At 38.5% G+C, this 22,491-nt stretch overlaps 1 protein-coding gene across 4 annotated transcripts in view; it reads right to left on the reverse strand.

Moving 5' to 3' along the window:
* The window catches only part of LTBP1 (latent transforming growth factor beta binding protein 1), a 687,127-nt gene that overhangs the window by 110,699 nt on the left and 553,937 nt on the right, over positions 1-22,491 (reverse strand). For all 4 annotated transcript variants that reach the window (XM_006882359.1, XM_006882362.1, XM_006882361.1 and 1 more), the window contains 4 exons: positions 19,812-19,934; positions 17,285-17,407; positions 9,234-9,356; positions 1,630-1,755 (listed from right to left, as the gene is read on the reverse strand). In XM_006882359.1, coding sequence (XP_006882421.1) covers positions 1,630-1,755; positions 9,234-9,356; positions 17,285-17,407; positions 19,812-19,934 — 495 coding nt within the window. The remainder of the gene's footprint in view (positions 1-1,629; positions 1,756-9,233; positions 9,357-17,284; positions 17,408-19,811; positions 19,935-22,491) is intronic.

The following is a 22,491-nucleotide window of genomic DNA, read 5'->3' on the forward strand; positions in this document are numbered from 1 at the left end:
TTTAAAAGTACCAAATTAAAGCAATAATATTAAATACAAGAGGCAAAGAAAAAATGAAATTCCATTTACACCTGATATATTCTATTTAGAATAAAAGTTTTTACTAGGGAACATTTGATGTGACTTGGTTGGTTTTTTGTTGTTTTTTTCTTCCTTACCATGGCATGGCACAACCATCTGCAGTTATAACTTGGAACACAGTTTGGTGAAGGACACTTTACTATTCATGGTTTGTAGACATCTGAAGGAGCAGGGAGCTCTCCAGGCCTAGTCTGCCGGGAGTTACTCTGGTAACCTGAAGGCCACAAGCCACACTTCTGAGGGTTTGGATTCACCAGCAGATTTGCTGGAGAAAGATGGGCAATCTCTTCCGATGCTACTTAGTCTAAGAAACCCTATGGAGGGTAAGCTATGTTCAGGTCTTAACTGGATGGTAATGAGTGAGTGAAGAGGCCAACGTGCATCTTTCAGGAACTCAGGGAATCTGCAAAGCTGTCTCCCCGGTGGCTTACATAAGCCAGCTTCCTTTGTCTCAGCTGGTGATAAAACACAACCCACCAAAACACAAGCTCTCTTTAAATTTTGCACCGCCAACACTGTTAAGAGTGTGTTCCTGTTTCCAACTTTTTCTATCTTCCAATTCTCCTCAAAATATTTGTTCAAAACCCACTCTCCACTATCTATCTTGCAACCAAATCTGACCTTGGTGTTGAGTCTGCCTAACAGGAGAGACATTTTAACAACCTTCTGCTCTTGATAGAATCAGTTTATTCTTCCCAATAATTCATTGCAGATGAACCTGGTTGCCATCCTCGGCTGGGTCACACTGTGATACCAGCAAGTTACGTACTATTGTTTACAACTTGGCTATTATCTTTGGCCCAGAATAAAATTTTTACAGTTTACTTTTTTAAAAGGCAGCTTGCTGTGGTAACATACATTCTCAAAGACAGAGACGGAAATTATGGACTAAAGGAATCTTTTTAAAAAAATTCATATAAATTCTGCTTCTATTTATCAAAATAAAGTAAGGAACCAAAACAATACGTCTTACTGTTAAGAATCAGCGTTATGTCTCTTAATATTTACAGAGGTTGTAAGCAGGAAGCAGCTAGTACTATTTTAACATCTTATAACTTACTTAGTTTTATGAGAATAAAGATAATTAAGAAAATGTAACAGGGTAGAGCTAAAAACTTAAGAAACATAACTAGAAAATCTCTCCTGACACAGAGAAATTAAGGAAAAAGTATTTTTTTATGTATGTATGAACAGAGCAAATAAAGTGATCTATGTGTAGCACGATCAAAACAAAACAAAACAAGGATTGTTTTCAGCCTCTAGAGAGGTCTCCGTATTTTTCATTAGGGCTCCTACATGTATCTAAACTGCCATCCACACATATCTGAACTCTTTAACTCTGCACCATCAGTGGAGGAATCTGAGTATTTTCAAGCATCACAATCTTGGGTTATCCTATTTGTAAATCTATAACCTCTGTGTTATTATGGTTTTATGTGGGAGTCATCGTGACAAAACCATGCTAGTGCCTTTCTTGAATTAAAGTTTTAAAAAGAAAACCACCTCCTCTCTTCTTTATACAACACTTGTATGAAATGTTTTTCTTACCTTCACACGTGGACCCATCTGCAGAGATGGAGAATCCCTGTTCACAGACACACTGAAATGAGCCATCTGTGTTGAGACACTCCCCACGAGCACCACAGAGCCCTGGCTGTTCACACTCGTTAATGTCTGCAATTTAAAAGGGAGTTACATTACTTGGTTAAAAAAAAAAAAGAAAGGTTTGCTTTACTATTTTATCAGGCAAGAAGCTGTCATTAGTTGACTTCAAGGAGATGTTAACTTCTGATAACTTTATATACAACATAATGAAATGTGGTCTGGCTTCCTATGGTATGGAATTATATTTGAAAACTTATTGTAGACAGCTACATATGAGCAACCAAACCATTTTCTCACATAACAGAATGTAAAACATGTTTGTATTGTTATAGGAGAGAAGCTAGTTAGGATGAATTAAATAATACTGCCATTGTTCAACCATGTTCAAGCTATAAAAAGAAGAATTTCAATACAGAACTACTCTTAATTTAAACACATCAGCAACCTGTGAACTACTGTAACCCTAGTAACTATTTAAGACAGTCTTCATCAGAGACACAGCTGTGTCCTCTGTGCACCAGGCATATTTCTCTGTCACAGCTTCAGCAGCCTATCTCATCCATGTGAGATGTGAGCTACTTAAAGACAAAGATAAATAAAGACAAGGTCATTATTTATCATGTTTGCCTCATAAATAGCATTTATAAAATGCTTACTGAACATATAAAGGTAATAGACCCCAATCTGTGTCTAATGAAAAATTAATAACAGACATAAAACTTAAAACAACAGCCTTTCAGACCAGGGAGGTTCTTAGTACTTGCATGGATTAATGTCAATGAAATGAGTGAGTGATAGAAAACCCAGATTCTGAAAGTAGTAGTTATTATCATAATTCCTAAGAGACCATGAGAGTATACTTGGTCCAAGAGGCAGTAGTGAGAACAGAGCAAGGAGACATTACATGGTTCAAAATCAAGAAGGGGGTCTGTCAGGGATGTATTCTGTCTCCATACCTTTTCAATCTGTATACACAACAGATCATCCAAGACACTGGTCTGTACAAGGAGGAATGTGGCATCAGGATTGGTGGAAGAGGAATCAACAACCTGCGTTATGTGGATGACACAACCCTGCTTGCTGAAACTGAGGAGGACCTGAAGAGCCTGCTGCAGAAGGTCAAGGACTGCAGCCTCCAATATGGATTGAAGCTCAACATCAAGAAAACAAAGATTCTCACCACTGGGCCAATTGGCAGCATCAGTATGGATGGTGAAGAGATTGAGATAGTTAACAGTTTTAGTTTGCTTGGCTCCACAGTCAACACTCTTGGTAACAGCAGCCAGGAAATCAGGAGACGAATTGCACTGAGAAAATAAGCTGTGAGGGACCTCTCAAGAGTACTGAAGAGCAACGACGTCAGGCTGGAGACGAAGGTGTGCCTGATCTGGGCTATAGTTTTTGCAATTGCGTGCTATGCATTAGAGAGTTGGACAGTGAACAGGGATAACAGAAAGAGAATTGATGCCTTTTGGGCTGTGGTGCTGGAGAAGAGTGTTGAACATACCATGGACTGCTAGGAGAACAAACAGGTTAGTCCTAGAGAGGTTGAAGCCAGAATGTTCTCTGGAGTCAAGGATTCTGAAGCTTCGTCTGACATACTTTGGGCATGTTGCCAGGAGGGACTGGTCCTTGGCGAAGGACATCATGTTTGGGAGAGTGGAGAGACGGCGCAGGAGAGGAAGACTCTCGATGAGATGGATCGATTCTGTGAGTGGAGTGGTGGGAATAAGTGCGTTTGAGACGGCGAGACTGGCAGAGGATAGAACGGCGTTTAGGGCTCTTGTACATAGGGTCGCTATGAGTTGAAAGCAACTCGATGGCACATAACAACAAGGGACCATGCTGTATTTAAGTAATTACTGACCCTCTCAAGCTCTGCTTAATCTCAGTGAGAGTGACTGTGCTCCTCCTGGAGCCTTTGCGGAGCCTCAGGTGCTTGGCTGGAGATCACCCGAGGCCCCTTGCAATAAAGGCTTGCTGCTCTACTTGCGAAGCACAGACAGAGAAAACCATAGGGAAGTCCTACTTTGGAAAAGATGAGGTCACCTAAGTCAGACGTGACCAAAAGGTAAATCGTTTTATGCCGCCCATGGCCAGGCCATGCGGTTGTTGTCAGGTGCTGTTGTTGTCAGGTGCAGTTAATTCACTGTGGCTGGCAGTGACCTGTGAAGAGCAGATCGGAATCCTGCCCTATCCTGGCACCATTCTCAGGAGCTCCGTCACGCTCAAGCCCCCTCCGGTAGTCACCTTGTCAAGTCTCTCAGTGAGGGTCGTCTTCCCTTTCATTGACCTTTCCTAGCATGATGTCTTTCTTCAAGTATTAGTTCCTCCTGAAAACAGGCCCTGTAACATGCCCAGTCTTATGAGACACTCCTAAATTTTATCACGCACTTTGTGTTCAGTGTACGTGAAATATTCAAGAAGGTCTTAACAATGTCAGTTAAGTGGCAACGTATGGAACGATGAGAGATTGCTCACCTCCTTTCCATGGCGAGCTGTAAGAACTGCCGACCTGCACTACATTATACTTGGCAGTTTAATCATCTATGTCCTTCACTGCATTGAAAGCTCTTGGAGAATAATTGCAGATTTTAACTGCATCTCCAATAGTTATATTGCATTTGTACATTTTCTTAGAAACATCTATCTGTTCATTGCACAATATCGCATACTTAATTGCATTCTCCTTTGAGAAGCCAAGTGAAGAGTGATTGGCAAAAGTTCTCTGAGCTAAGGGCCACAAAAATTACTACACTGGCCAGTACATTTTCCTTAAGTCTCATATGCCCTCTTTCATTTTTTTACTAAAGAAGTCCTCACTACAATCTCTTCGAAGTCTATCTTTAATTCCATTTATGTGAAAACACTGTATTCAAACTTTGTAAATAAATCAGAGTAATACTTTAAAAATAAAACATTAAAATAATTTTCAAAAATAAAAAATTATCCCTGAAAAACCCATTTATTGGCATTTCCTATCAGCGTGTGAACAAGATGGTATCTCTTTCCATTAGAAAGCAAACAATGTCATGAAGGAGGCAGAAATACACTAATGACTGCAAAGCTTAATGGGAACACAGAGAAGGTAGAGGCAAGAGTCCTTCCCAGTAACATCTAGAATACACTGAGACATAAGCTTTGAGGTTTTCCTCTGTAATAGTCACCCTGTCCCCTGCAACAACTGTCTACTAAGTCTCCTTGTTTCCTATGGGTCCCAACGTGAAACAAGAGTTCTGGGAGTATTATTCATCTAGCCATTTCTTTTTGGTAACTGCAATTTTTACATTTCTCTCTTCCACAGAATGAGCCTGGTGACATAGTGTAATTAATAGCTTCAGAAATCTGCTGTAGGCTCAGTTTTGAGTCAATTCTAACTCACTGATGAGCAGTCGTAGTTGTAGTGGTACCAGCCACAGTAATAGTAGGTGGTATGATCGTCTGCAATATGGACTAAAGCTTAACATCAAGAAGACAAAGATTCTCCCATTGGGCTAACTGGAAGCACCATGATGTATGGAAAAGAGAATGAGGTTGCTAATAATTTCTGTTTGCTTGGCTCCACCATCAACATTCATGGCACTAGCAATCAGGAAATCAAAAGACAAATAGCACTGGTAAGTCAAGGACCCCTCTGAAATGCTAAAGAGCAATGATATATATCTAGAGACTAAGGTGTACCTTATCCAGTCCATAGACTTTTCAATTACTTACTATGTATCAGAGAGCTGGACAATGACTAAGAATGACAGAAGAACTACTGAATGCCTTTGAGTTGTGGTGCTACACAAGAGTTTTGGACATATCATAGACCAAAAAGAAATAAATAAGTTTGTGTTAGAGACGGTGAAACCTAGCTTCTTCTTGGAGGCTAGGATTTTGAAGCCCCATCTCACATACTTTGGGCATGCAGGCAGGAGGGACCAATCTTTGGAGAAAGATATCATGCTCAGAAGGGTGAAGAGACAGTGTAGGAGAGGAAGACTCTGGATGAGACGGACTGACATGGTAACTCAGGCAATAGGATTAGGTGTGTTTGAGTCAGTCAGACTGTCTTAGGATATGGCAGGCTTCAGAGCTGTGGTACATAGAGTGCCTCACTGGTAATTAACAACAACAACAACTAACCAAAAGATTGACAGTTTAAACCCACCAGCTGCTCTGCATGAGGAAGGTGTGGCAGTGGGTTTCCTAAAGATTTATAGCCTTGGGAAACCTATGGGATCATTTAACTCTGTCCAATAGGGTGGCTTTGAGTTGGAGTCATAGAAATCCGGCTATTTGGCCTGTCCACTAATGAATCAGGAAATCAGGAAGAAATTACTCACATCTTTGCAATAACTCTTCTATTCATGTTAGGGGTCTTTGGTGGCCTACAGGTAAGAAGCTGTGCTCCAATACCAAAGACATGCAGTTCAAATCCACCAGCAGGAAAAGGCAGGCAATCTCCTCCTGTGCAAATTAATTGCCTCTGAAAACCCACTGGAGGGTCAGTTCTGACTCGATGGCACCAAACAATGACAACATTCTTGTGAATGTAACCAATTTTCAGATATTTGAAGGAAGAGCAAGGAATTCTTTTCAACTTGTATATTTATTTCTCCACAAAATTTCACCTTGTGAAAACTTCCATTTGTTTTATATAATTTCTTAAATCATTTATGTCCTGGCTCTTTTAAAAAAAAAAACACCTAAAAAAAACCCCACCAACACAAGTTTCCCTCAAGTTGATGTGGATTCATCAAGCACTTTTGTGAGTGGATTATAATTGCTCTATTGAAATTTTAAGATCTTATTAAAGCAGACAATTTGGCTTTCTTCTAAGAAGTCCAAACTGCCAACATTTCCATTAATAACCCACTGATTAACCATTTGTGCAACAAGGGATTGCAATGACTACTTTATGTTTTAGTCATTTTGGACCTCTAACAAGCTTTCTCTCGAGCTGGCTGCCTACTGGGCGCCAAGGTGCCATATCGTCCTACTAGCCCCAGGATCCAAACCGTTCCATCTTGTCAAGCCCTACACGTGGCTCAACTCTGTCCAATGCCTCAGGCCCATTAGAATCTACCTGTGCTGCAGCTCTGTATAAGGAATAAAGTGTACACAGTTTGTGCTTTTAAAAAAGTCAATGATTAACAAATAACTGTCTAAAAAGTTTGATGACAGGAACTGAAGACAAATTCCCAGACTTTTTTCCCAGGAAATTGCTAAGAAAGAACAATATGAATATCTGGAACAAGAGAAACATATGCATTTAATTTGGGTTGTACTTATTGAAGCATTTCTAAACTATGCTGCAGCAACTCTGCACTAGAAGCCAGACTGTATTTAAATTGGGTTTCTTTCATGGGTCCGAGATTCCACAGAAATTCCCAAGTTGGCATGTGTAAGTCAAAACGTGAAATTCAAGCGTGTTCTGAATCTCAAAATATATCCTGCCACATTCCTACAGAGACTACTGATGTGAAATTTCCAAGCTGTCTGTGTAGCATCATGAATTCTGAGGGGGAAGAGAAGTGCTAAAAGCACTTCCAATTGAAAATGTCATAGTGAAAATGGAACAATCTTCAGATAACTAAAAAAGGTTTAAAATTTACTCATCACACTATTATTCAAATACAAATGCCCTGTAGTTATATGTAGTGCCACCGATTATGTTTCTGACATTCATTAAACTCTGAAATCTACATGATTAGATGCATGCAGTTTATCTATACTCAAAGCTGTCTCCAGTGGCACTAAAGAAAGGTGCTTCGACACTGTAGCCAGCATCCAGGAGAAGCAGTGCAAAGGATTCATAAACACTGTTACTCTCCAAATGGTACTAAGATTTGCCTCAAGCAAGCATTTGACTCATTTGGATTAAGGTATTGTAAGCGACATACTATTTTATTTGTGGAAAATAGGAATCACTGAAATGAGAGAAAATGAAATACATTTAATAATAATAGTCCACCAAGTACCATATGTTCAGAGCAACCATATTATTTGTTGACTTGATAATAAATCACAGATATGAAACCAATGGATTGAGAGAAAACAGAAGTGCAATTAATTAACCAGATGATCAAATCAGATTGCTACAAGTTAACTTTAGAGATTTAAATTATGAAAGTTGCAGTATGAAATCTCAGTTATATTAAGATTTGTTTTTGCCTCTACTTTTTTAAAAAAATCTATGACAAGAGAGGTATTTAAAAAGAGTATACTGCTTGTATGCCAAGAAGTCTGTAATAAAAACAGGATTCAATTTCTTGGCATCTCTTTATATATATTTTTATATAGATCGACACTCATTTTGCTAAAATATGAAAATTTTAAAATGAAAATATTCTCCCATATACTTACAATGCAAATGTTCCTACTCTACTACCTTTATTCCAAATACATGTAATCTCTGCATTAAAAACAAATGGTGGTGGTGGTTGTTGAATGCCATCAAATTCTTGATGCATTATGATGGAACACAAAATCAATAAATTATATTAAATAACATACTTTGCTGCTGTTATGTGCCATCAAGTAATCACGACTCACAGCGGCAGAAAATTGCACAGGAGATGGTCAATCTTTTTCTCACAGAGCAAACCATGTGCATTCAGTGTGTCTTAGGTTGATAGCACAACTCCTTAGTATCATGCCACAAGAGCTCCCCAGACAAGGCACACAACAATATATTAAAACACTGACATGAGTAATGGAATTTCTTTTAAAAAAACAGAACATCATAAGTCCCATAAGATCAAGAGCAATGTCATTCGTGTGTCCGTTATAGGTAGCTGGGTATGGTGACAGAGCAGGCCTAATATTGTTCTAATACTGTATCTTCAAAAGTGGCTGTCATTTCCCCCTCAAGAATACTGTTAATTTAGGATATGTGAAAGTGACACAATTTATAACAATCTAGAATTTTAAAATTCCATATTCACTATCAGTGTATGTATTATTCAATTCTACTTTCAAATATACCACGGAGTTCTAGAATTCAAAGAGGCCAAAAGAAGTATCAGAAATAGACAAAATTTATAAATAAGAAAAAAGGATCCTGTTAGGGTTTTAAAAAGCTATATAATTTTAACTTTAAAATGGATTTAAAATACAGTTTAATAAATATAGGAACATTTGCAGAACAGTCAGGTGCAGTTAAACATAATAGGCAATGAATAATCTAATTTTTTAATCCTGATATTAATAATGATTTAATATGTTACCCTAGGGGAGGGAAAAATAAAATCACTTCATCTCATTCTTTGGTTTTCTTGACTATGAACGTAATAAATCTTACAGCAGCACAAGACAGAGAAGGAGGAGATTTTCAAACATCTTAGGGAAGGTAAGGCTCCCATATGCCTTTGGAAGGCAGCGCTGTGTACAGGGAGAACTTCCTGTCTTCTATATAAACCTAAAAGGTTATCTTAATAAAGCAAGCGAGTGCATTTCATTTACATATAAATCACACAGCAAAACTTCTTACTATCATCAGGAAGCATCACAGAATTAAAAGACTATATAAATAAGGATTTTAAAAATAAAAAAGGTAGTACCTTGACATCGTTTATCGTCATTTAGTTGAAATCCATTTGGACAAATGCAATCATACGATCCTGCAGTGTTAATGCAGTCACCTCCCTGGCAAATACCGCTGTCTTCCAAGCACTCATTTATATCTACAAACCAGTAAGAAAAAAAAAAATGAAATAAAGTATAAGAAATTTCTACATTTTCATTTACATTAAAAAAAAATCACACTTTTGTCATTCTTTTTTACTTTATTTTAATGAAAGTTCACAGAGACTTTGGATTTCCATTCAGTCATTGTTGCACACTTTCCTACCTGCCCACCTCTGCCCCCCAGTTCACTTATCTCATTGAAAAGTTTAAAAAAATTCTTTCATTATTATACAATCCCCTCCCTGTTCCCCAGTCCACCCCACGATGCAGCTTTCATTCTGGACTTTGGTCATGACAATAATACCTAGTCATATATTCCTTCTAAACAGTTCTCTCCCTCATCTATTTCAATGCAGTATACTTTCCTCCTTATTTGCAACACATTTTTTAAAAGGGTGGTAACATTTTAATTTTTAGAGTTAAAAAAGTAAAATATCTCATGCTTATGGAAGGAGGGAAGGAGGTGCATCAATGAATGAAACCCATCCTTTCTGTAACTTTTCATTATGATTACAATTAAAAGAAAAAAGTAAAATACACTCAAAGGATTTTAGCTTTATGTAATATACAAGCTTTTAAATTTTAACAACAAATGAAATGAATTGAAGAACAGAAAGTCTAAATTACAAAATAAAACATTTTTTGTTGATGATAGAAAAAGACTTCTTTAAATGCCTAATCAATAAATATATACTGAACACCTATCTATCAAGAATCTGTATTAGACCCTATGCCCATTAGCTCTGAACCCAGCCCTATCCCGAGCCAATCTCATAATCTCTGACAGACATAATCCCACTCTCCAGTCATGGAGTCATTTTATCTCATCTGTGATCTTCCTCTTCTGCGCTCTCTCTCCACCCTTTCAATTATGATGTCCTTCTCCAAGGAATGGTCCCTCCAGGCTACATGCCCAAAGTATGTGTACTACAGTACAGAAGTTAAAATAGTTTTCATGAACTTACCCTTAAAACTTTGAACAAAAATATAATTTATGTTTTAAGAAACATAAACACAAAAAGTGTCAATGCTTTTAGATCCAAAATACTTTATAAAATTTAAAAACAAAATTCTTTATCAAAAGATTGGTACTAACTTCTGGTGCCATGACTTTAAAGAAGAGACACGGTTAAAAACATTTCATAGAGCGGAAGGAATGCACCCTGAGTCTTGACAGCATGATAACATTTTGAGGAGGGGGAGCGAAGGGGGTTTTGAGAGGAAATGAAATCAGCAAGGAGAAAAGCCTGGTTGGAGTCACTTACTCAGCTGCTGTTGCAAACAGGGTTGTTGTTGCCTGGATATATTTTTTAATATATATATTTGGAGCATGTGTGCAACTGAATATGGTTTACATAACCTATAATGAGCTTTGACGGTGAGCATCTGAGACAATTAATGGTCCCCCTGCACTGGATGAATGTTGGGCGGATCTTTCTCAAGGGCTGTTTATTACCGAATTTACTCCTAGTCAGAGTTCATTATTCTTAACACACTCCATGAGTCGCTCTTCTGTTGTGTCTGCACAAGATTTAAATTATTAGCCTTTAGGAAAGCTAAGGAACAAACTCTTCTTTGTTTTCTCAGAATTTGGCATTTCATGGCATTTTGTGCAAACAATTATGACTGCTTTTAAAATGCATGTGGGGTACCAGAAGAAGCAAACACAGGGACTGTTGCAGTCTTTCTCATATTCCTCACTGTCTAGTTCAACAACGTGGCACTAGGTTGAATTTTCTGTCAAAAACTCAATCAGCATATTAACTATACCATGCATACAGCATTTCTTTATGAAATGGAAGATGGTTACTGTTAGTCCCATAGGCCCATTTCTGACTCATAGCACGCTCAAGTGCTCAAGCTAGGATGGCTTTGTGGGTCTCCAAGATTGTCACCTTTTGGAAGCAGATTGTCAGCTCTTCTTTTGAGAGGCATCCACTTGCTGAGTGCTTTACCATGTGTACCACCCAAGGGGGAAAACAGATAATACCATATCATTTTATTCTATCAAAAGAAAATCAAGTATTACAAGGAATAGTAGCCCACAGTTAAAATGTTTCTGAAAACTGAAAGCAGTACCATTTACAATAGCCAACTACAAGATTAAATACTCGGGACTATACCTAACCAGAGACATAAAAGATCTTTATAAGGAAAACTATAAGAAACTTACAGGAAATGATAAGAGACCTAACTAAATGGAAAATTAGACCCTGTTCATGGATAGGAAGACAACATTGCAAAAATAATAACCCTACCAAAAGCAATCTACATGTTCTAATTCTAATATAGGTACCACACTCATTCACCAAAAATATAGAAAAGGCAATTTGCAGTTTTATTTGGAAAGAGATCCAGAACAAGCAAAGCTCTTCTGAAAAAGAAACATTAAGTGCAAGGCTTAGCACTCTCTGATCTCAAAATATACTACAGAGCTAACACTAAATAAAACAGCGTGGTACTGGTACAATGACAGACACATGAACCAATGGAATAGCATAAAGAACCCAGAAATAAACCCTTCTACTTCTAACAGAGTGAAAAGAAAGCCTCCTGACTGGGGAAAAACATATGGCAGAAAAGATGAAAAACATATTTCCGTCAAGAGTCTCATAATGAAAGTTTACAGAATCCTACAGAGCCTCTAAGCTATGCATCTGAGACCTCAACAATGAATAAGGATGACAGACAAAGAATGATGCCTTTGAGCCGTGGTGTTGGAGAAGAGCACTGAACACCCCATGGATGGCCAAGAGAATGAACATATATGTCTTGGAGAAGGTGCAGCCAGAGTGCTCTTTGGACGTAAGAATAATGAAGCTTCACTTCACATACTTTAGATGTATTGCTAGGAGATACTATTCCTTGGAGAGGGACATGATGTTGGGAAGGGTGGAGGGTCAGCGAAGGAGAAGAAGATCCTCAACCAGGTGGATTGACACGGTGACTAGCGCAATGGGCTCTGGTGTGACAGGAAGTGTGAGGATGGCGCATGACAGGACTGGGTTCAGATCTTTTGTTCATAGGGTTGCTATGAGTAGTGCTCGACTCAATGACACCTAATACCACCATCAACACCACCACCACCACCACAGGGCCTCCACAAGGAAGTCTGATAACCCTTCACAAAATGGGCAAAAGCCATGGAAAGACTTCACAAATGAAGACATTCGGATGGTCAACAGACATACAAAGAAATGCTCATTATAACTGGCAATGGGAAAGATACAAATCAAAACCATAATGAGATACTATCTCACTCTTGTAGCAGTAATAAAGTTTATAATTATTGGAAAGGATGTGGGGAGACTGGAATGCTCATGCACTGCTCGGAGATTGTAAAATGGTATAACTACTCTGGAGGGCAGTTTGGCATTTCCTCAAAAAGCTGAACATAGAAATTCCACATGAACCAGCTATTGCACTGTTAGGAATATTGTTGTTGTTGTTGTTTTGTGCCGTCGAGTCATTTTCGACTCATAGCGACCCTATGCACAACAGCCCTAAACCCTGCTCTATCCTGCGCCAACCGCACTGCCTCTGACACACGCATCCAGATTACCCCAGTCACCGAATCAATCCATCTCATAGAGGGCCTTCCCCTCCTGCGCTGTCCCTCCACCCTCCCAAGCATGATGTCCCTCTCCAAGGACCCGTCCCTCCTGGCAACATGTCCAAAGTATGTCAGACGAAGCCCCAGAATCCTTGCCTCCAAGGTGTAGCTTGGTTTAATCCTCATCAGAACTGAGGTACAAACAGAGATATGTACAGCAATGTTTACAGCAGTGTTATTCATAATGGCAAGAATACGTAAACAGCCAAAATGCCTATCAACAAATGAATACATTGAGAAATTGTGGTCCAGTCACACAATGGAATACTATAAAGCATGAAGGAACAATGATTTCATAAAACGCTACATAACATGAAAGAGGCTGAAGAATATTATGCTGAATGAAATAACTCAGTCTCATAAGGACAAATATTGCATAAGACCATTATCGGGAAAATGGATAATTGAGCAAGATGTGTATACATGTTCAAAAGGAGGAGTGGAAAGGGGAAAGGGACAGGAAAAAAGGGAAGGAAGGAAATCACTAGGATAACAAGAGTTAGTTGGTGGGTGGGGGGGTGAAAGAACAGGAAAGATTCAATGAAGAGTTGAAAAGACAGGGTGATAATAGGAGTAGATCAACAGTAATTAGTTTAATAAAATATTATCAATGTACATGAATGACTGTATAAAGCATATTGTACATAAATGAAACACGGTGTAAATGAAAGATTGTTAAAAACACAATTTACACTCATGAAACACAGCAATGTATATGAATGGTTGTATGCAAACCAATAAAAAGATGAAAATACTTTTTTTAAAAGCCCAACAAAATGTAAGACTGTGTAAGACCCCCAAAAGAGGTTACTTCTTTTTGCTAATTTTCTTCTACTTGATTGAAATGTAAAGTGTAATAAAGTGAATACTATAAATGACGCATTCTAGGTGATAAGCTTTGACAAATGTATATACATTCAATATTGTGTCTACGATCACCATTAAGAGACAGGAATTTCTATCAACCCAAAGGTTCCTGTGACCCTTTTACTTTGATTTTTTTCTATTCGGCATCATATTCCTCAGATTCATTCAAGTTTCTGTCTGTATCAATAGTTCTTAGAACTGAGTCGTACTTAAATATACGCACATACAATCATGTGTTTACTCATTCCTTAACAATGAGCATTTTGATTGTTTCTAATCTGCGGAGGAGGTATCATGAACAAAGCTCTTCTAAATATTAAACACAGGTCTTTGTGTGAAGTATGTTTTCATTTTACTTAAACAGTTTACCTAGGAGCAGAATGGCTGGGTCACAGAGTGGTATATGCCTAACTTGGAAAGACAGTGATTATGTTTTCTAAACTGGCTGCACCGTCTTGTCCCATCCACAATGGATAAGGAGTACACTGCTCCGCATCCTCATGGATACCCGGGATCGTCACTCTTTTTTAATTTTGGCTGTTCTTTTAGGTGTAGGAGACTAGTTTTTAGATCAGCCTTTCTTTTGTTGCTCTGGGGGGAATGGAATAAATGAACTAAAACAGGTAAATTTAACCATGTGAAAAAATAATAACCCCTCAAAAAAAACCAGTTCCAGCATATAAAGATTTAACTCTCAAAACGTCTTTAAATATAATTAAAATAAAACTTGCACCCCTCCTCAGTCCCCATCATCAGGCCCATTGTCCTAGACCACACACCTATGTTGCAAACCACCCCTCCCTCCCCCACCTATGTCTGTTCTGACAATCTTTTCCTCCTTAAAAAAATTCTCCTAAAGTCATATTCCTCCCACAAAGTTCTTATCCAAATCTCTTCCCCCTTTCTAACCAATTCATAGTCCACAACTACCAATAAACAAAACCTATGAAGAGCTTCCATCCTTCCAACCTACCCCAAACCCTGAATTCTTATCCAGCCTAACATCACCAAACCTAACCCAAACTCATTATGCCTTCTACTCAAAGACAAGCCCAGATCTTTCTCCCATTAACATTAAAAAAAAAATCCAAGAAGAACCCTCACAAGTGGCTTTTAAAAAACACCAAAAAAACCCTTCCTGCATAAATGGCTCAATAAAAGGAACCATTTGCTGACTAAATGAATACATGATTGAGTCTGACTTGGAAAGAAATCAAGAAGGAAAGAAATACAATCACTTCTCACCCTTTTGATTTGGTATGAAAAATGGCCAAGAGAAGGGCCAGAGGATGGCAGAGCAAGCAAAGTAGTCATCTATTCATGCTGTGAAACGGACTAGCAGAGAGCAACCTGAATGGAGGCAGGGAGGGGATTACGGTTACACATAATTAGAGACCTTTTCTGGAGGAGGAATAAGCCAGAGATGGAGAGCCTTTTAAGGCTGAGATGCCCAAGACTTCTCAGAACAAGGACAACTGGGGTCATCAGACTGAATGGCTACCGCGCATGTTCAAATAAGTAGCACACAGAAAAATGAGTGCAACACTCGGGATTCTGACTTTACAGGAGGCCAGCAGGACTGCAGGATAATACTGCAAAAAAACAAGGACTGTGCCAGAGTTATAAGAGGAAAATGACACATGTAAACTGAAAAGCCAACAGGAAAGATGGCCCTTACTCGGGCAGCTGTGAGAGGCATGTGAACAGCCACAGCTGATTACTTAAGGCGCAGTCCCACAGGGGAGGGTCTGATACAATGCAAGCAGGGAATTAACAGGCTGAAGTGCTAATGTAGCTTCAAAGGAACTCTAAATTAGTTGGAGGGACTCCATTCCTATTTATAACTTACTACACTAAGGAAATGAACCTCGACTTTATGAGAAAAGGGACTAATTTATACTCCAAAGGGAACTTTCTTAAGGGAACATATTGTATCCTACAAACATACATGCTAATAACGATGATCAAGTTTGTGGAAAAGTTTTGTTGGCAAAAGATGGTTTAAGAAAAATCTTGATTTTCTAATGAGATGGTTGTAACATAAAAAGCCCAATAAGAGAAACATGCCCTTTAAGGAGGAACCATTCCCCTAAACATAACTGATGGGTTGTTTATCCTCTTGGATTTGGGACAGATGAGACAATGCTGGTCAGTTTAGGTAGGGGGCTCTGATGGCCTCATTGTAAGGAGCTGTGCTACCAACTAAAAAGCACAGAGTTTAAATCCACCAGATGCCTCGTGGGGGAAATATGGGCAATTTATCTCCTCAATCTGCCTCTGAAAACCCACTGGAGGGTCAGCCATGAGTAGGTTCCAACTTGAAGGTATGTAACAACAACATACATCTCACTATTTCCTTCGCGAAAAGGTTCTTACACGACTGGCCTCTGACACCACCCCGTCAACCCTCATCAGGACTCTTGTTGAAATGCTCCTATGAGAAATTATTAACATTCATTCACCCATGCATTGTATAGTTGCCCCAGCAAAAATTTTCCAACACAATTATATTGTATTACACTGATTTACTACATATTTGATCGTTTGTCTACTTCTTAGTAGTGGGACTGATTACAGCATTTCCCTCCTATTATTAACTCTTGGAGGTACATTAATGAAGTTAGTTTCTGACTGAACAACAATGTTTATTATAAGGCCTTTGAAATCCTGCCCAAACTGCTTCCCAAAAGGGTTGGACCACTGTATGCTCGCAACAGCAGAACATGGGAATTCAGCCACTTTGTAAATGATGGAGCCAAATTCTCTGGCTCAGAAATGCAGGATGTTATCTGTACACCACAAAGAATCTTTTCCAACTAAGAAATGGGAAGAAAATGAGAAAAGAATCTGGGCGTTGAGACATGTACCACAAAACCATTCACCACAAAGCAAGTGTGCTTACTGCAAGGGCAGTTTCTTGCAGACCCTCTCAGAGATTCTGCTTCTTCACGTTGGGTCCACCCTGCCTTATCCAGGTTTCTGGCTTCACAATTGACAGCGTCCTCAATGCATCAAGTGAGCATATGGATGGGGGAAAGTGAAGGATGTAAATGATGGTCACATTCTGTATGAGCTGGACAGGTTTTAGAAATACATCACACAAAAAGGTAAAAGTGAAATTGAAGACTGGCTCTTAGAGTTCTTCAAATTATCTGGAAAATAAACTTGTATTTACATGGAACATGTAGATGTCTGTCCTGCATAAATGAGGTGTGGTGTTCTAGTTCAGAACTTTCGACCCAGAATAAATCCTCTGCAGCTGAAAAAAGTTAAAATGTTCTTTCCCCTTTCAGTCGACCCAATGTTTTCAATCAGCTTGGAACAGTGCAGAGGAAACCTATGCTCTCGTCTTCTCTGTGCGTTATTTATGTGACTGGAGGAGAGAGGACAGAGGCTGGGAGGATGGCTGATTTCCACAATGCTTCAGTGAGGAGCAGTTCTCACCTTCACAGTGGTCCCCAAGGAGGGATGCTCTGTATCCCTGGTCACAAACACACCGGAAGGAGCCCTCTGTGTTCCTGCACTGACCATGAGAGCAGAGATGGCCATACTGGCACTCATCAATATCTACGAGCAAGGGGGCAAAGAACAACTGTAAATGTGGTGTTTTAAACATGTTTTGTAATCATTCATGTAAAATCAAACCAAACTCATTAGCATCGTATCAATTCCAACTCATAATCACTCTCTATGGCAGAGTTGAGTGCCCCATACAGTTTCCAAGGCTGTAAATCTTTCCAAACACAGACTGCCTCACTGTTCTCCTGTGGAGCAGCTGGTAGATCTGAAATACCAACCTTGAGATTAGCAGCCAAGTGTTTTAACCACTACAACACTATGGCTCCTTCATTCATCTAAAGAAATTCTATAAACTACACAGTGGATGACGAATTTTATATTCGTTTTCATTATATGCCGTAACTTGGCTCTGGTAAGGGTATGTAGCCCACATCTTCCAATGAGAAAAACCTTAAAATTTTGACTACTGAGCTGGAAATCTATACATATTTATCATACTGTTCATGGCTAAGTATCAAATACTTTGCTATAACTTATTAATGTCAACTAATCTTCTTAGAAAATTTTCTTTTAACAAGCAACTATAGCGCTTCTGCTGATCACAGTCAGCAAACTATATGACTGTGGGCTTAATCTAGATACGACTTTTATAAAGAAAGCTTTGTTGAAATATAGCATTGCTCATTCATATACACAGACCTCTGGCTGCTTTCATCGCAGGGCTGAACAGTTGAAACAGAGGCTATATGGCTACAAAATATTTAAGAGTGGGCTTTTTAAAAAATTTTGCTTACTCCTGATCCAGCGTGTCATGGTACACACTCCTTCATTTCATCTTCACTAATTTACCTTCTGACTGAGCTTCCAATTCTATCTCCCTTGATATCAGCAATGATCATGTGGCCAAATATAACTGCATCGTCTCTTCTCTCAGTCCATTTGACATCTACAGTCCTGTGAATCTTTCTTCCCTGCATATATATTTTTCCTCAGCTTAGTGACTGTTATTCTGTAACCACAATTCTGAGTACATGTTCACTCAAACACATGTATGATATTCACACATAAAGGGCATATAATGTCACACACATTCAATTATTTTACTTTCATCAATAGATTTCAAGTTTCCTGAGGAAAGACACTATGCCTAACACATTTATTATGATTTCCTAGATGACTTGGTATTTAATAATCAGTGAAAAACAAACAATATATGTCATTTGTTAAATGAATAAGTAACAGTTTAAACCATTTATCTACTTTTATCAATGTGATTGTTTAAGACAATATATAGACCAGGACCCACATGAATGCTGTACCATGATTCAACCTCCCTTCGCTTGTGGCATCATAGCATTTGGTAACACAATCGTCTTGTGTCTATTGATAAAACTGGAGATGGTTCTGGGTAAGTCCAATTCATATTTAGCAATGATTTTACAGACTGACAAGAATGTTTTATAAGTACGTAATAAAGTTGTAATATACACAGTTTTTTTTTAAGAACAGAATGCTTTCATGAATCTTGATGTAACTAGGGTGAAGAGTTATAAAAAAATCATGAAAACTTTGAGATTCACAAAAGTGAAAATAAATTACTTCACTTATTTGTGTATGTGGGTGCGTGTGTGTGCTCCTCATTCTCTATGCTCAGATTAGATATTGTAATGACTTTCTTTGTTGGTACAAGGAGATAATTTGGGATGTTGTAACAATACTAGACCTCTGTCTATTACTATCATTAATTGTCTCTCTCAGAACACCATCTCAAGAGATACTGAACTCATTAGACATTCTTTTTTTATAGTTATGTTTCTTTACACAAACACAGCCTTATACAGAGTTGATTGTGTTCTTAAACAAGAAATTAAGCTTCCTTTCAAGAATTATTGATGCTACTTTCAGATAATGCCATATTTTCAAATTCAAGAAATATACTTATTGGAAAGCAAAATATTTCTATGTAAAGGTCAATGGACAGTTTCTTAAAATCCAAGTTCAACAAGTTTTGATTTCTTACTAATATCGTCTAGAAATGAATATGCTTTACAAAGCTTTTCTGTTAGTGTATTTATTTCAGTTGTGCTGAAATCTTCTTTAGTAGTGTTTTATAGCAAAACAACACAAGTCTAACAAACACAAAAACTAAGGTAGTCAATATTCTATTAATACCAAGCTGATACAAAAATGACCTTCCAGTTGTTGAAATTCTAGGGGATAGGACTTTAAAATATATTCAGTGTGAAAAAGTCTGTGAAGAGCAAAAACTCTTCTTCAGCGATAACCACCTGATCAGGAAGTTAACCCTTTTCTAGTCAGTTTGATGTTCCTGCCCAATATTTTTTTGTGCTTTCTGACACCATTAGCAGTCATCCAGGTAGTTTAAAATGCACACTCACTTTACTGAGTACACAATCTTTGAGGTGAACAGTTCATGCTGTCACATTCCTACCTTCACACTGGTCTTTTGCTGCTGATAGCTGATAGCCCTGCCCGCAGGTACACCGGAAGGAGCCCTCGGTGTTTCTGCACTCCCCGTTTAGGCATAGATTCCCGTACTGGCATTCATCAACATCTGTAAACACAAAGAGCAGCAATGGTTTACATTAGGTCTCTTATCTAGGAACTACTTTGACTAAGCTTTGAGACCAAAACTTACTGCTGTGAGCCTTCCATTTCCAAGCTGGCCTTGTAAAAGATTTAAAAAAAAAATAATAAATAATCAACTGAGACATCTACAGATTGAGGAAAGAAGTACACTTAGAAGAATGGACTTGCCCTGAAAAATAATAATAGCATTTAAGTGATATGCTATAAATTAAGTGTTTCAAAATACCAATACTTTTGTTATTGACATGAGCATACAGAATAGAATTACTAACAGACAATAAATTCTGAAGAAACAAATATTTATACTACCACATCACATGTTGCCCAAGGGACTGATCCTTGGAGAAAGACATCACACTTGGAAAGGTGAAGGTACAGTACAGGAGAGGAAGACCTAGATGAGATAGATTGACTCAGTGACTGTGGCAATGGGGGCAGGTGTGTTGGAGACAGTGAGAATGGCCCAGGACAGGGTAGGGCCACTGTGCACAGGCAACTTGATGTCACAATAACAACAACTACCACATCAAGTGCCTTACCATCTTTCTCTTTCACCCTTACAGTTGAAAACATAATACAGAATCTTAAATACAAAATGGAAGCAGGAGTGGCATCTACTTCCTAAACCATATGTCTCTGGAAATTTTACGAACTTGGAGAAATGACGATAGTTACAGAAAGGCTTCAAGTCTTTTGTTCATTATGTCGCTATGAGTCATATTTGACTCTATGGCAATCAACAACAACAACAAATATAAAATAATGGATTCTAGGAAGTTTGGCAGCAAGAGAATTGCATGTTAAGAAAATGCAATAAAAACTCCGTAAGAATTTTAAAACAAAGAAAAATGGAGGCAATTATGGAGAGAAATATATATTTCTACTGTAATTAGAATGTAAAGAGGGCAAACTGGGCTCATTTCCAATTAACAAGGCAGGCTATGAATAGAAAAGTAAGCATTATGATGATGGCTGCTGTACTGGCCAGAGAAAGTGGTGGTGGTGGTGGTTGTTAGGCGCCATTGAGTCGTAGATGACTCACAGTGACCCTATGAACAAAAGACCTGAACACTTGTATAATTTTCAGTGTTTCTCTAAGTTCATAGAGTTTCCGGAGGCAAGCTACTTTGGAAGTGGATGTCACTCTTGCTTCCAAACTTGCTTTAATCAGGAGCTCCACCAAACACTGTCCACCATGGGAAACCATTATCACATTTGACACATCAGAGTCACACTGTTCAGTATCACAGCAACCACAAGTTACCTCTATACAACAAATTGCCAGATCAGTGATATACCACTTAGAAGAATGTTTGACCGAAAACAATTAAAGCCAGGCCCGAGGGCCACAGATTAAAATCACCCACCTTTGGCTTGGGAACAAAACTTTCTATCCACTAGACCAATAGAGCTCTCTCTATGAATCACAGCAATTCTGTGAACAATAGATCTAACCCTTACCCTATCCTAGCCATTCCTACAATCTGAGACATGCTCAAGCCCATTGCTACAGTCACTGTATCAATCCATCATGTGGAGAATCTTCTTTTCTTCTCTGACCTTCCACTAGAGAAAGTGGTGAGGATATTTTACAAATTTCTTGATTGAAAATAATGTTGCTGACACAGAAAGAATAAAATTCTTTATAAGAATTCTGCTGTATGTAGGGTTTTACTTGGTCAACTGACTAAAAGAGATCCATATTTCTTTCCATTCCAAAAAAAGGTGACCCAACAGAATGTGGAAATTATCAAGCAATATAACTAATATCACACACTAGCAAAATCCTGCTGAACATCACACAGAAACGAATGGAACAGTACATTGACAGAGAACTACCAGAAATACAAGCTGGGTTTAGAGGAGGTCATGGCACTAGAGACATTATTGCCAATGTCAGATGGATCTTGGCAGAGAACAGAGAGTACCAGAAGAATGCCTATCTGTGTTTCATTGACCATGCAAAGGCATCTGACTTTGTGGAATCACAACAAATTGTGGCTAACCTTGAGAACACTTGATTGTGCTATGTGAAACCTATACTTGAACCAAGAAGCAGTCCTCAGAACAGAGCAAGGAAACACGGTTTCAAAATCAGGAAAGGAGTGCATCAGGGATGCATCCTATTTCCATACCTTTTCAATCTGTACAGATCATTTGGGAAGCAGGGCTTTATGAGGAAGAGTGTGACATCAAGATTGGAGGAAGACTCATCAACGACCTACAATATGAAGATGACACAACCTTGCTTGCAGAAACTGAAGACCTAAATTGCTTGCTGCAGAAGGTCAAGGACTGTAATCCTCAATATGGACTGAAGCACAACATCAAGAAGACAAACATTCTCACCACTGGGCCAACTGGCAGCATCAGGATGGATGGAGAAGAGATTGAGGTTGTTAGCAATTACAGAGTGCTCAGATCCATAATCAACACTCTTAAAACCAGTAGTCAGGAAATCAAAAGATGAACTGCATTGGGAATATCTGCTGTTATGGAACTCCTCAGAGTGCAGAAGAGCA

The sequence above is a fragment of the Elephantulus edwardii genome, unplaced genomic scaffold, assembly GCF_000299155.1.
Source record: "Elephantulus edwardii isolate Elephantulus edwardi_28Jun2011 unplaced genomic scaffold, EleEdw1.0 scaffold00019, whole genome shotgun sequence".
Lineage (NCBI taxonomy): Eukaryota > Metazoa > Chordata > Mammalia > Macroscelidea > Macroscelididae > Elephantulus > Elephantulus edwardii.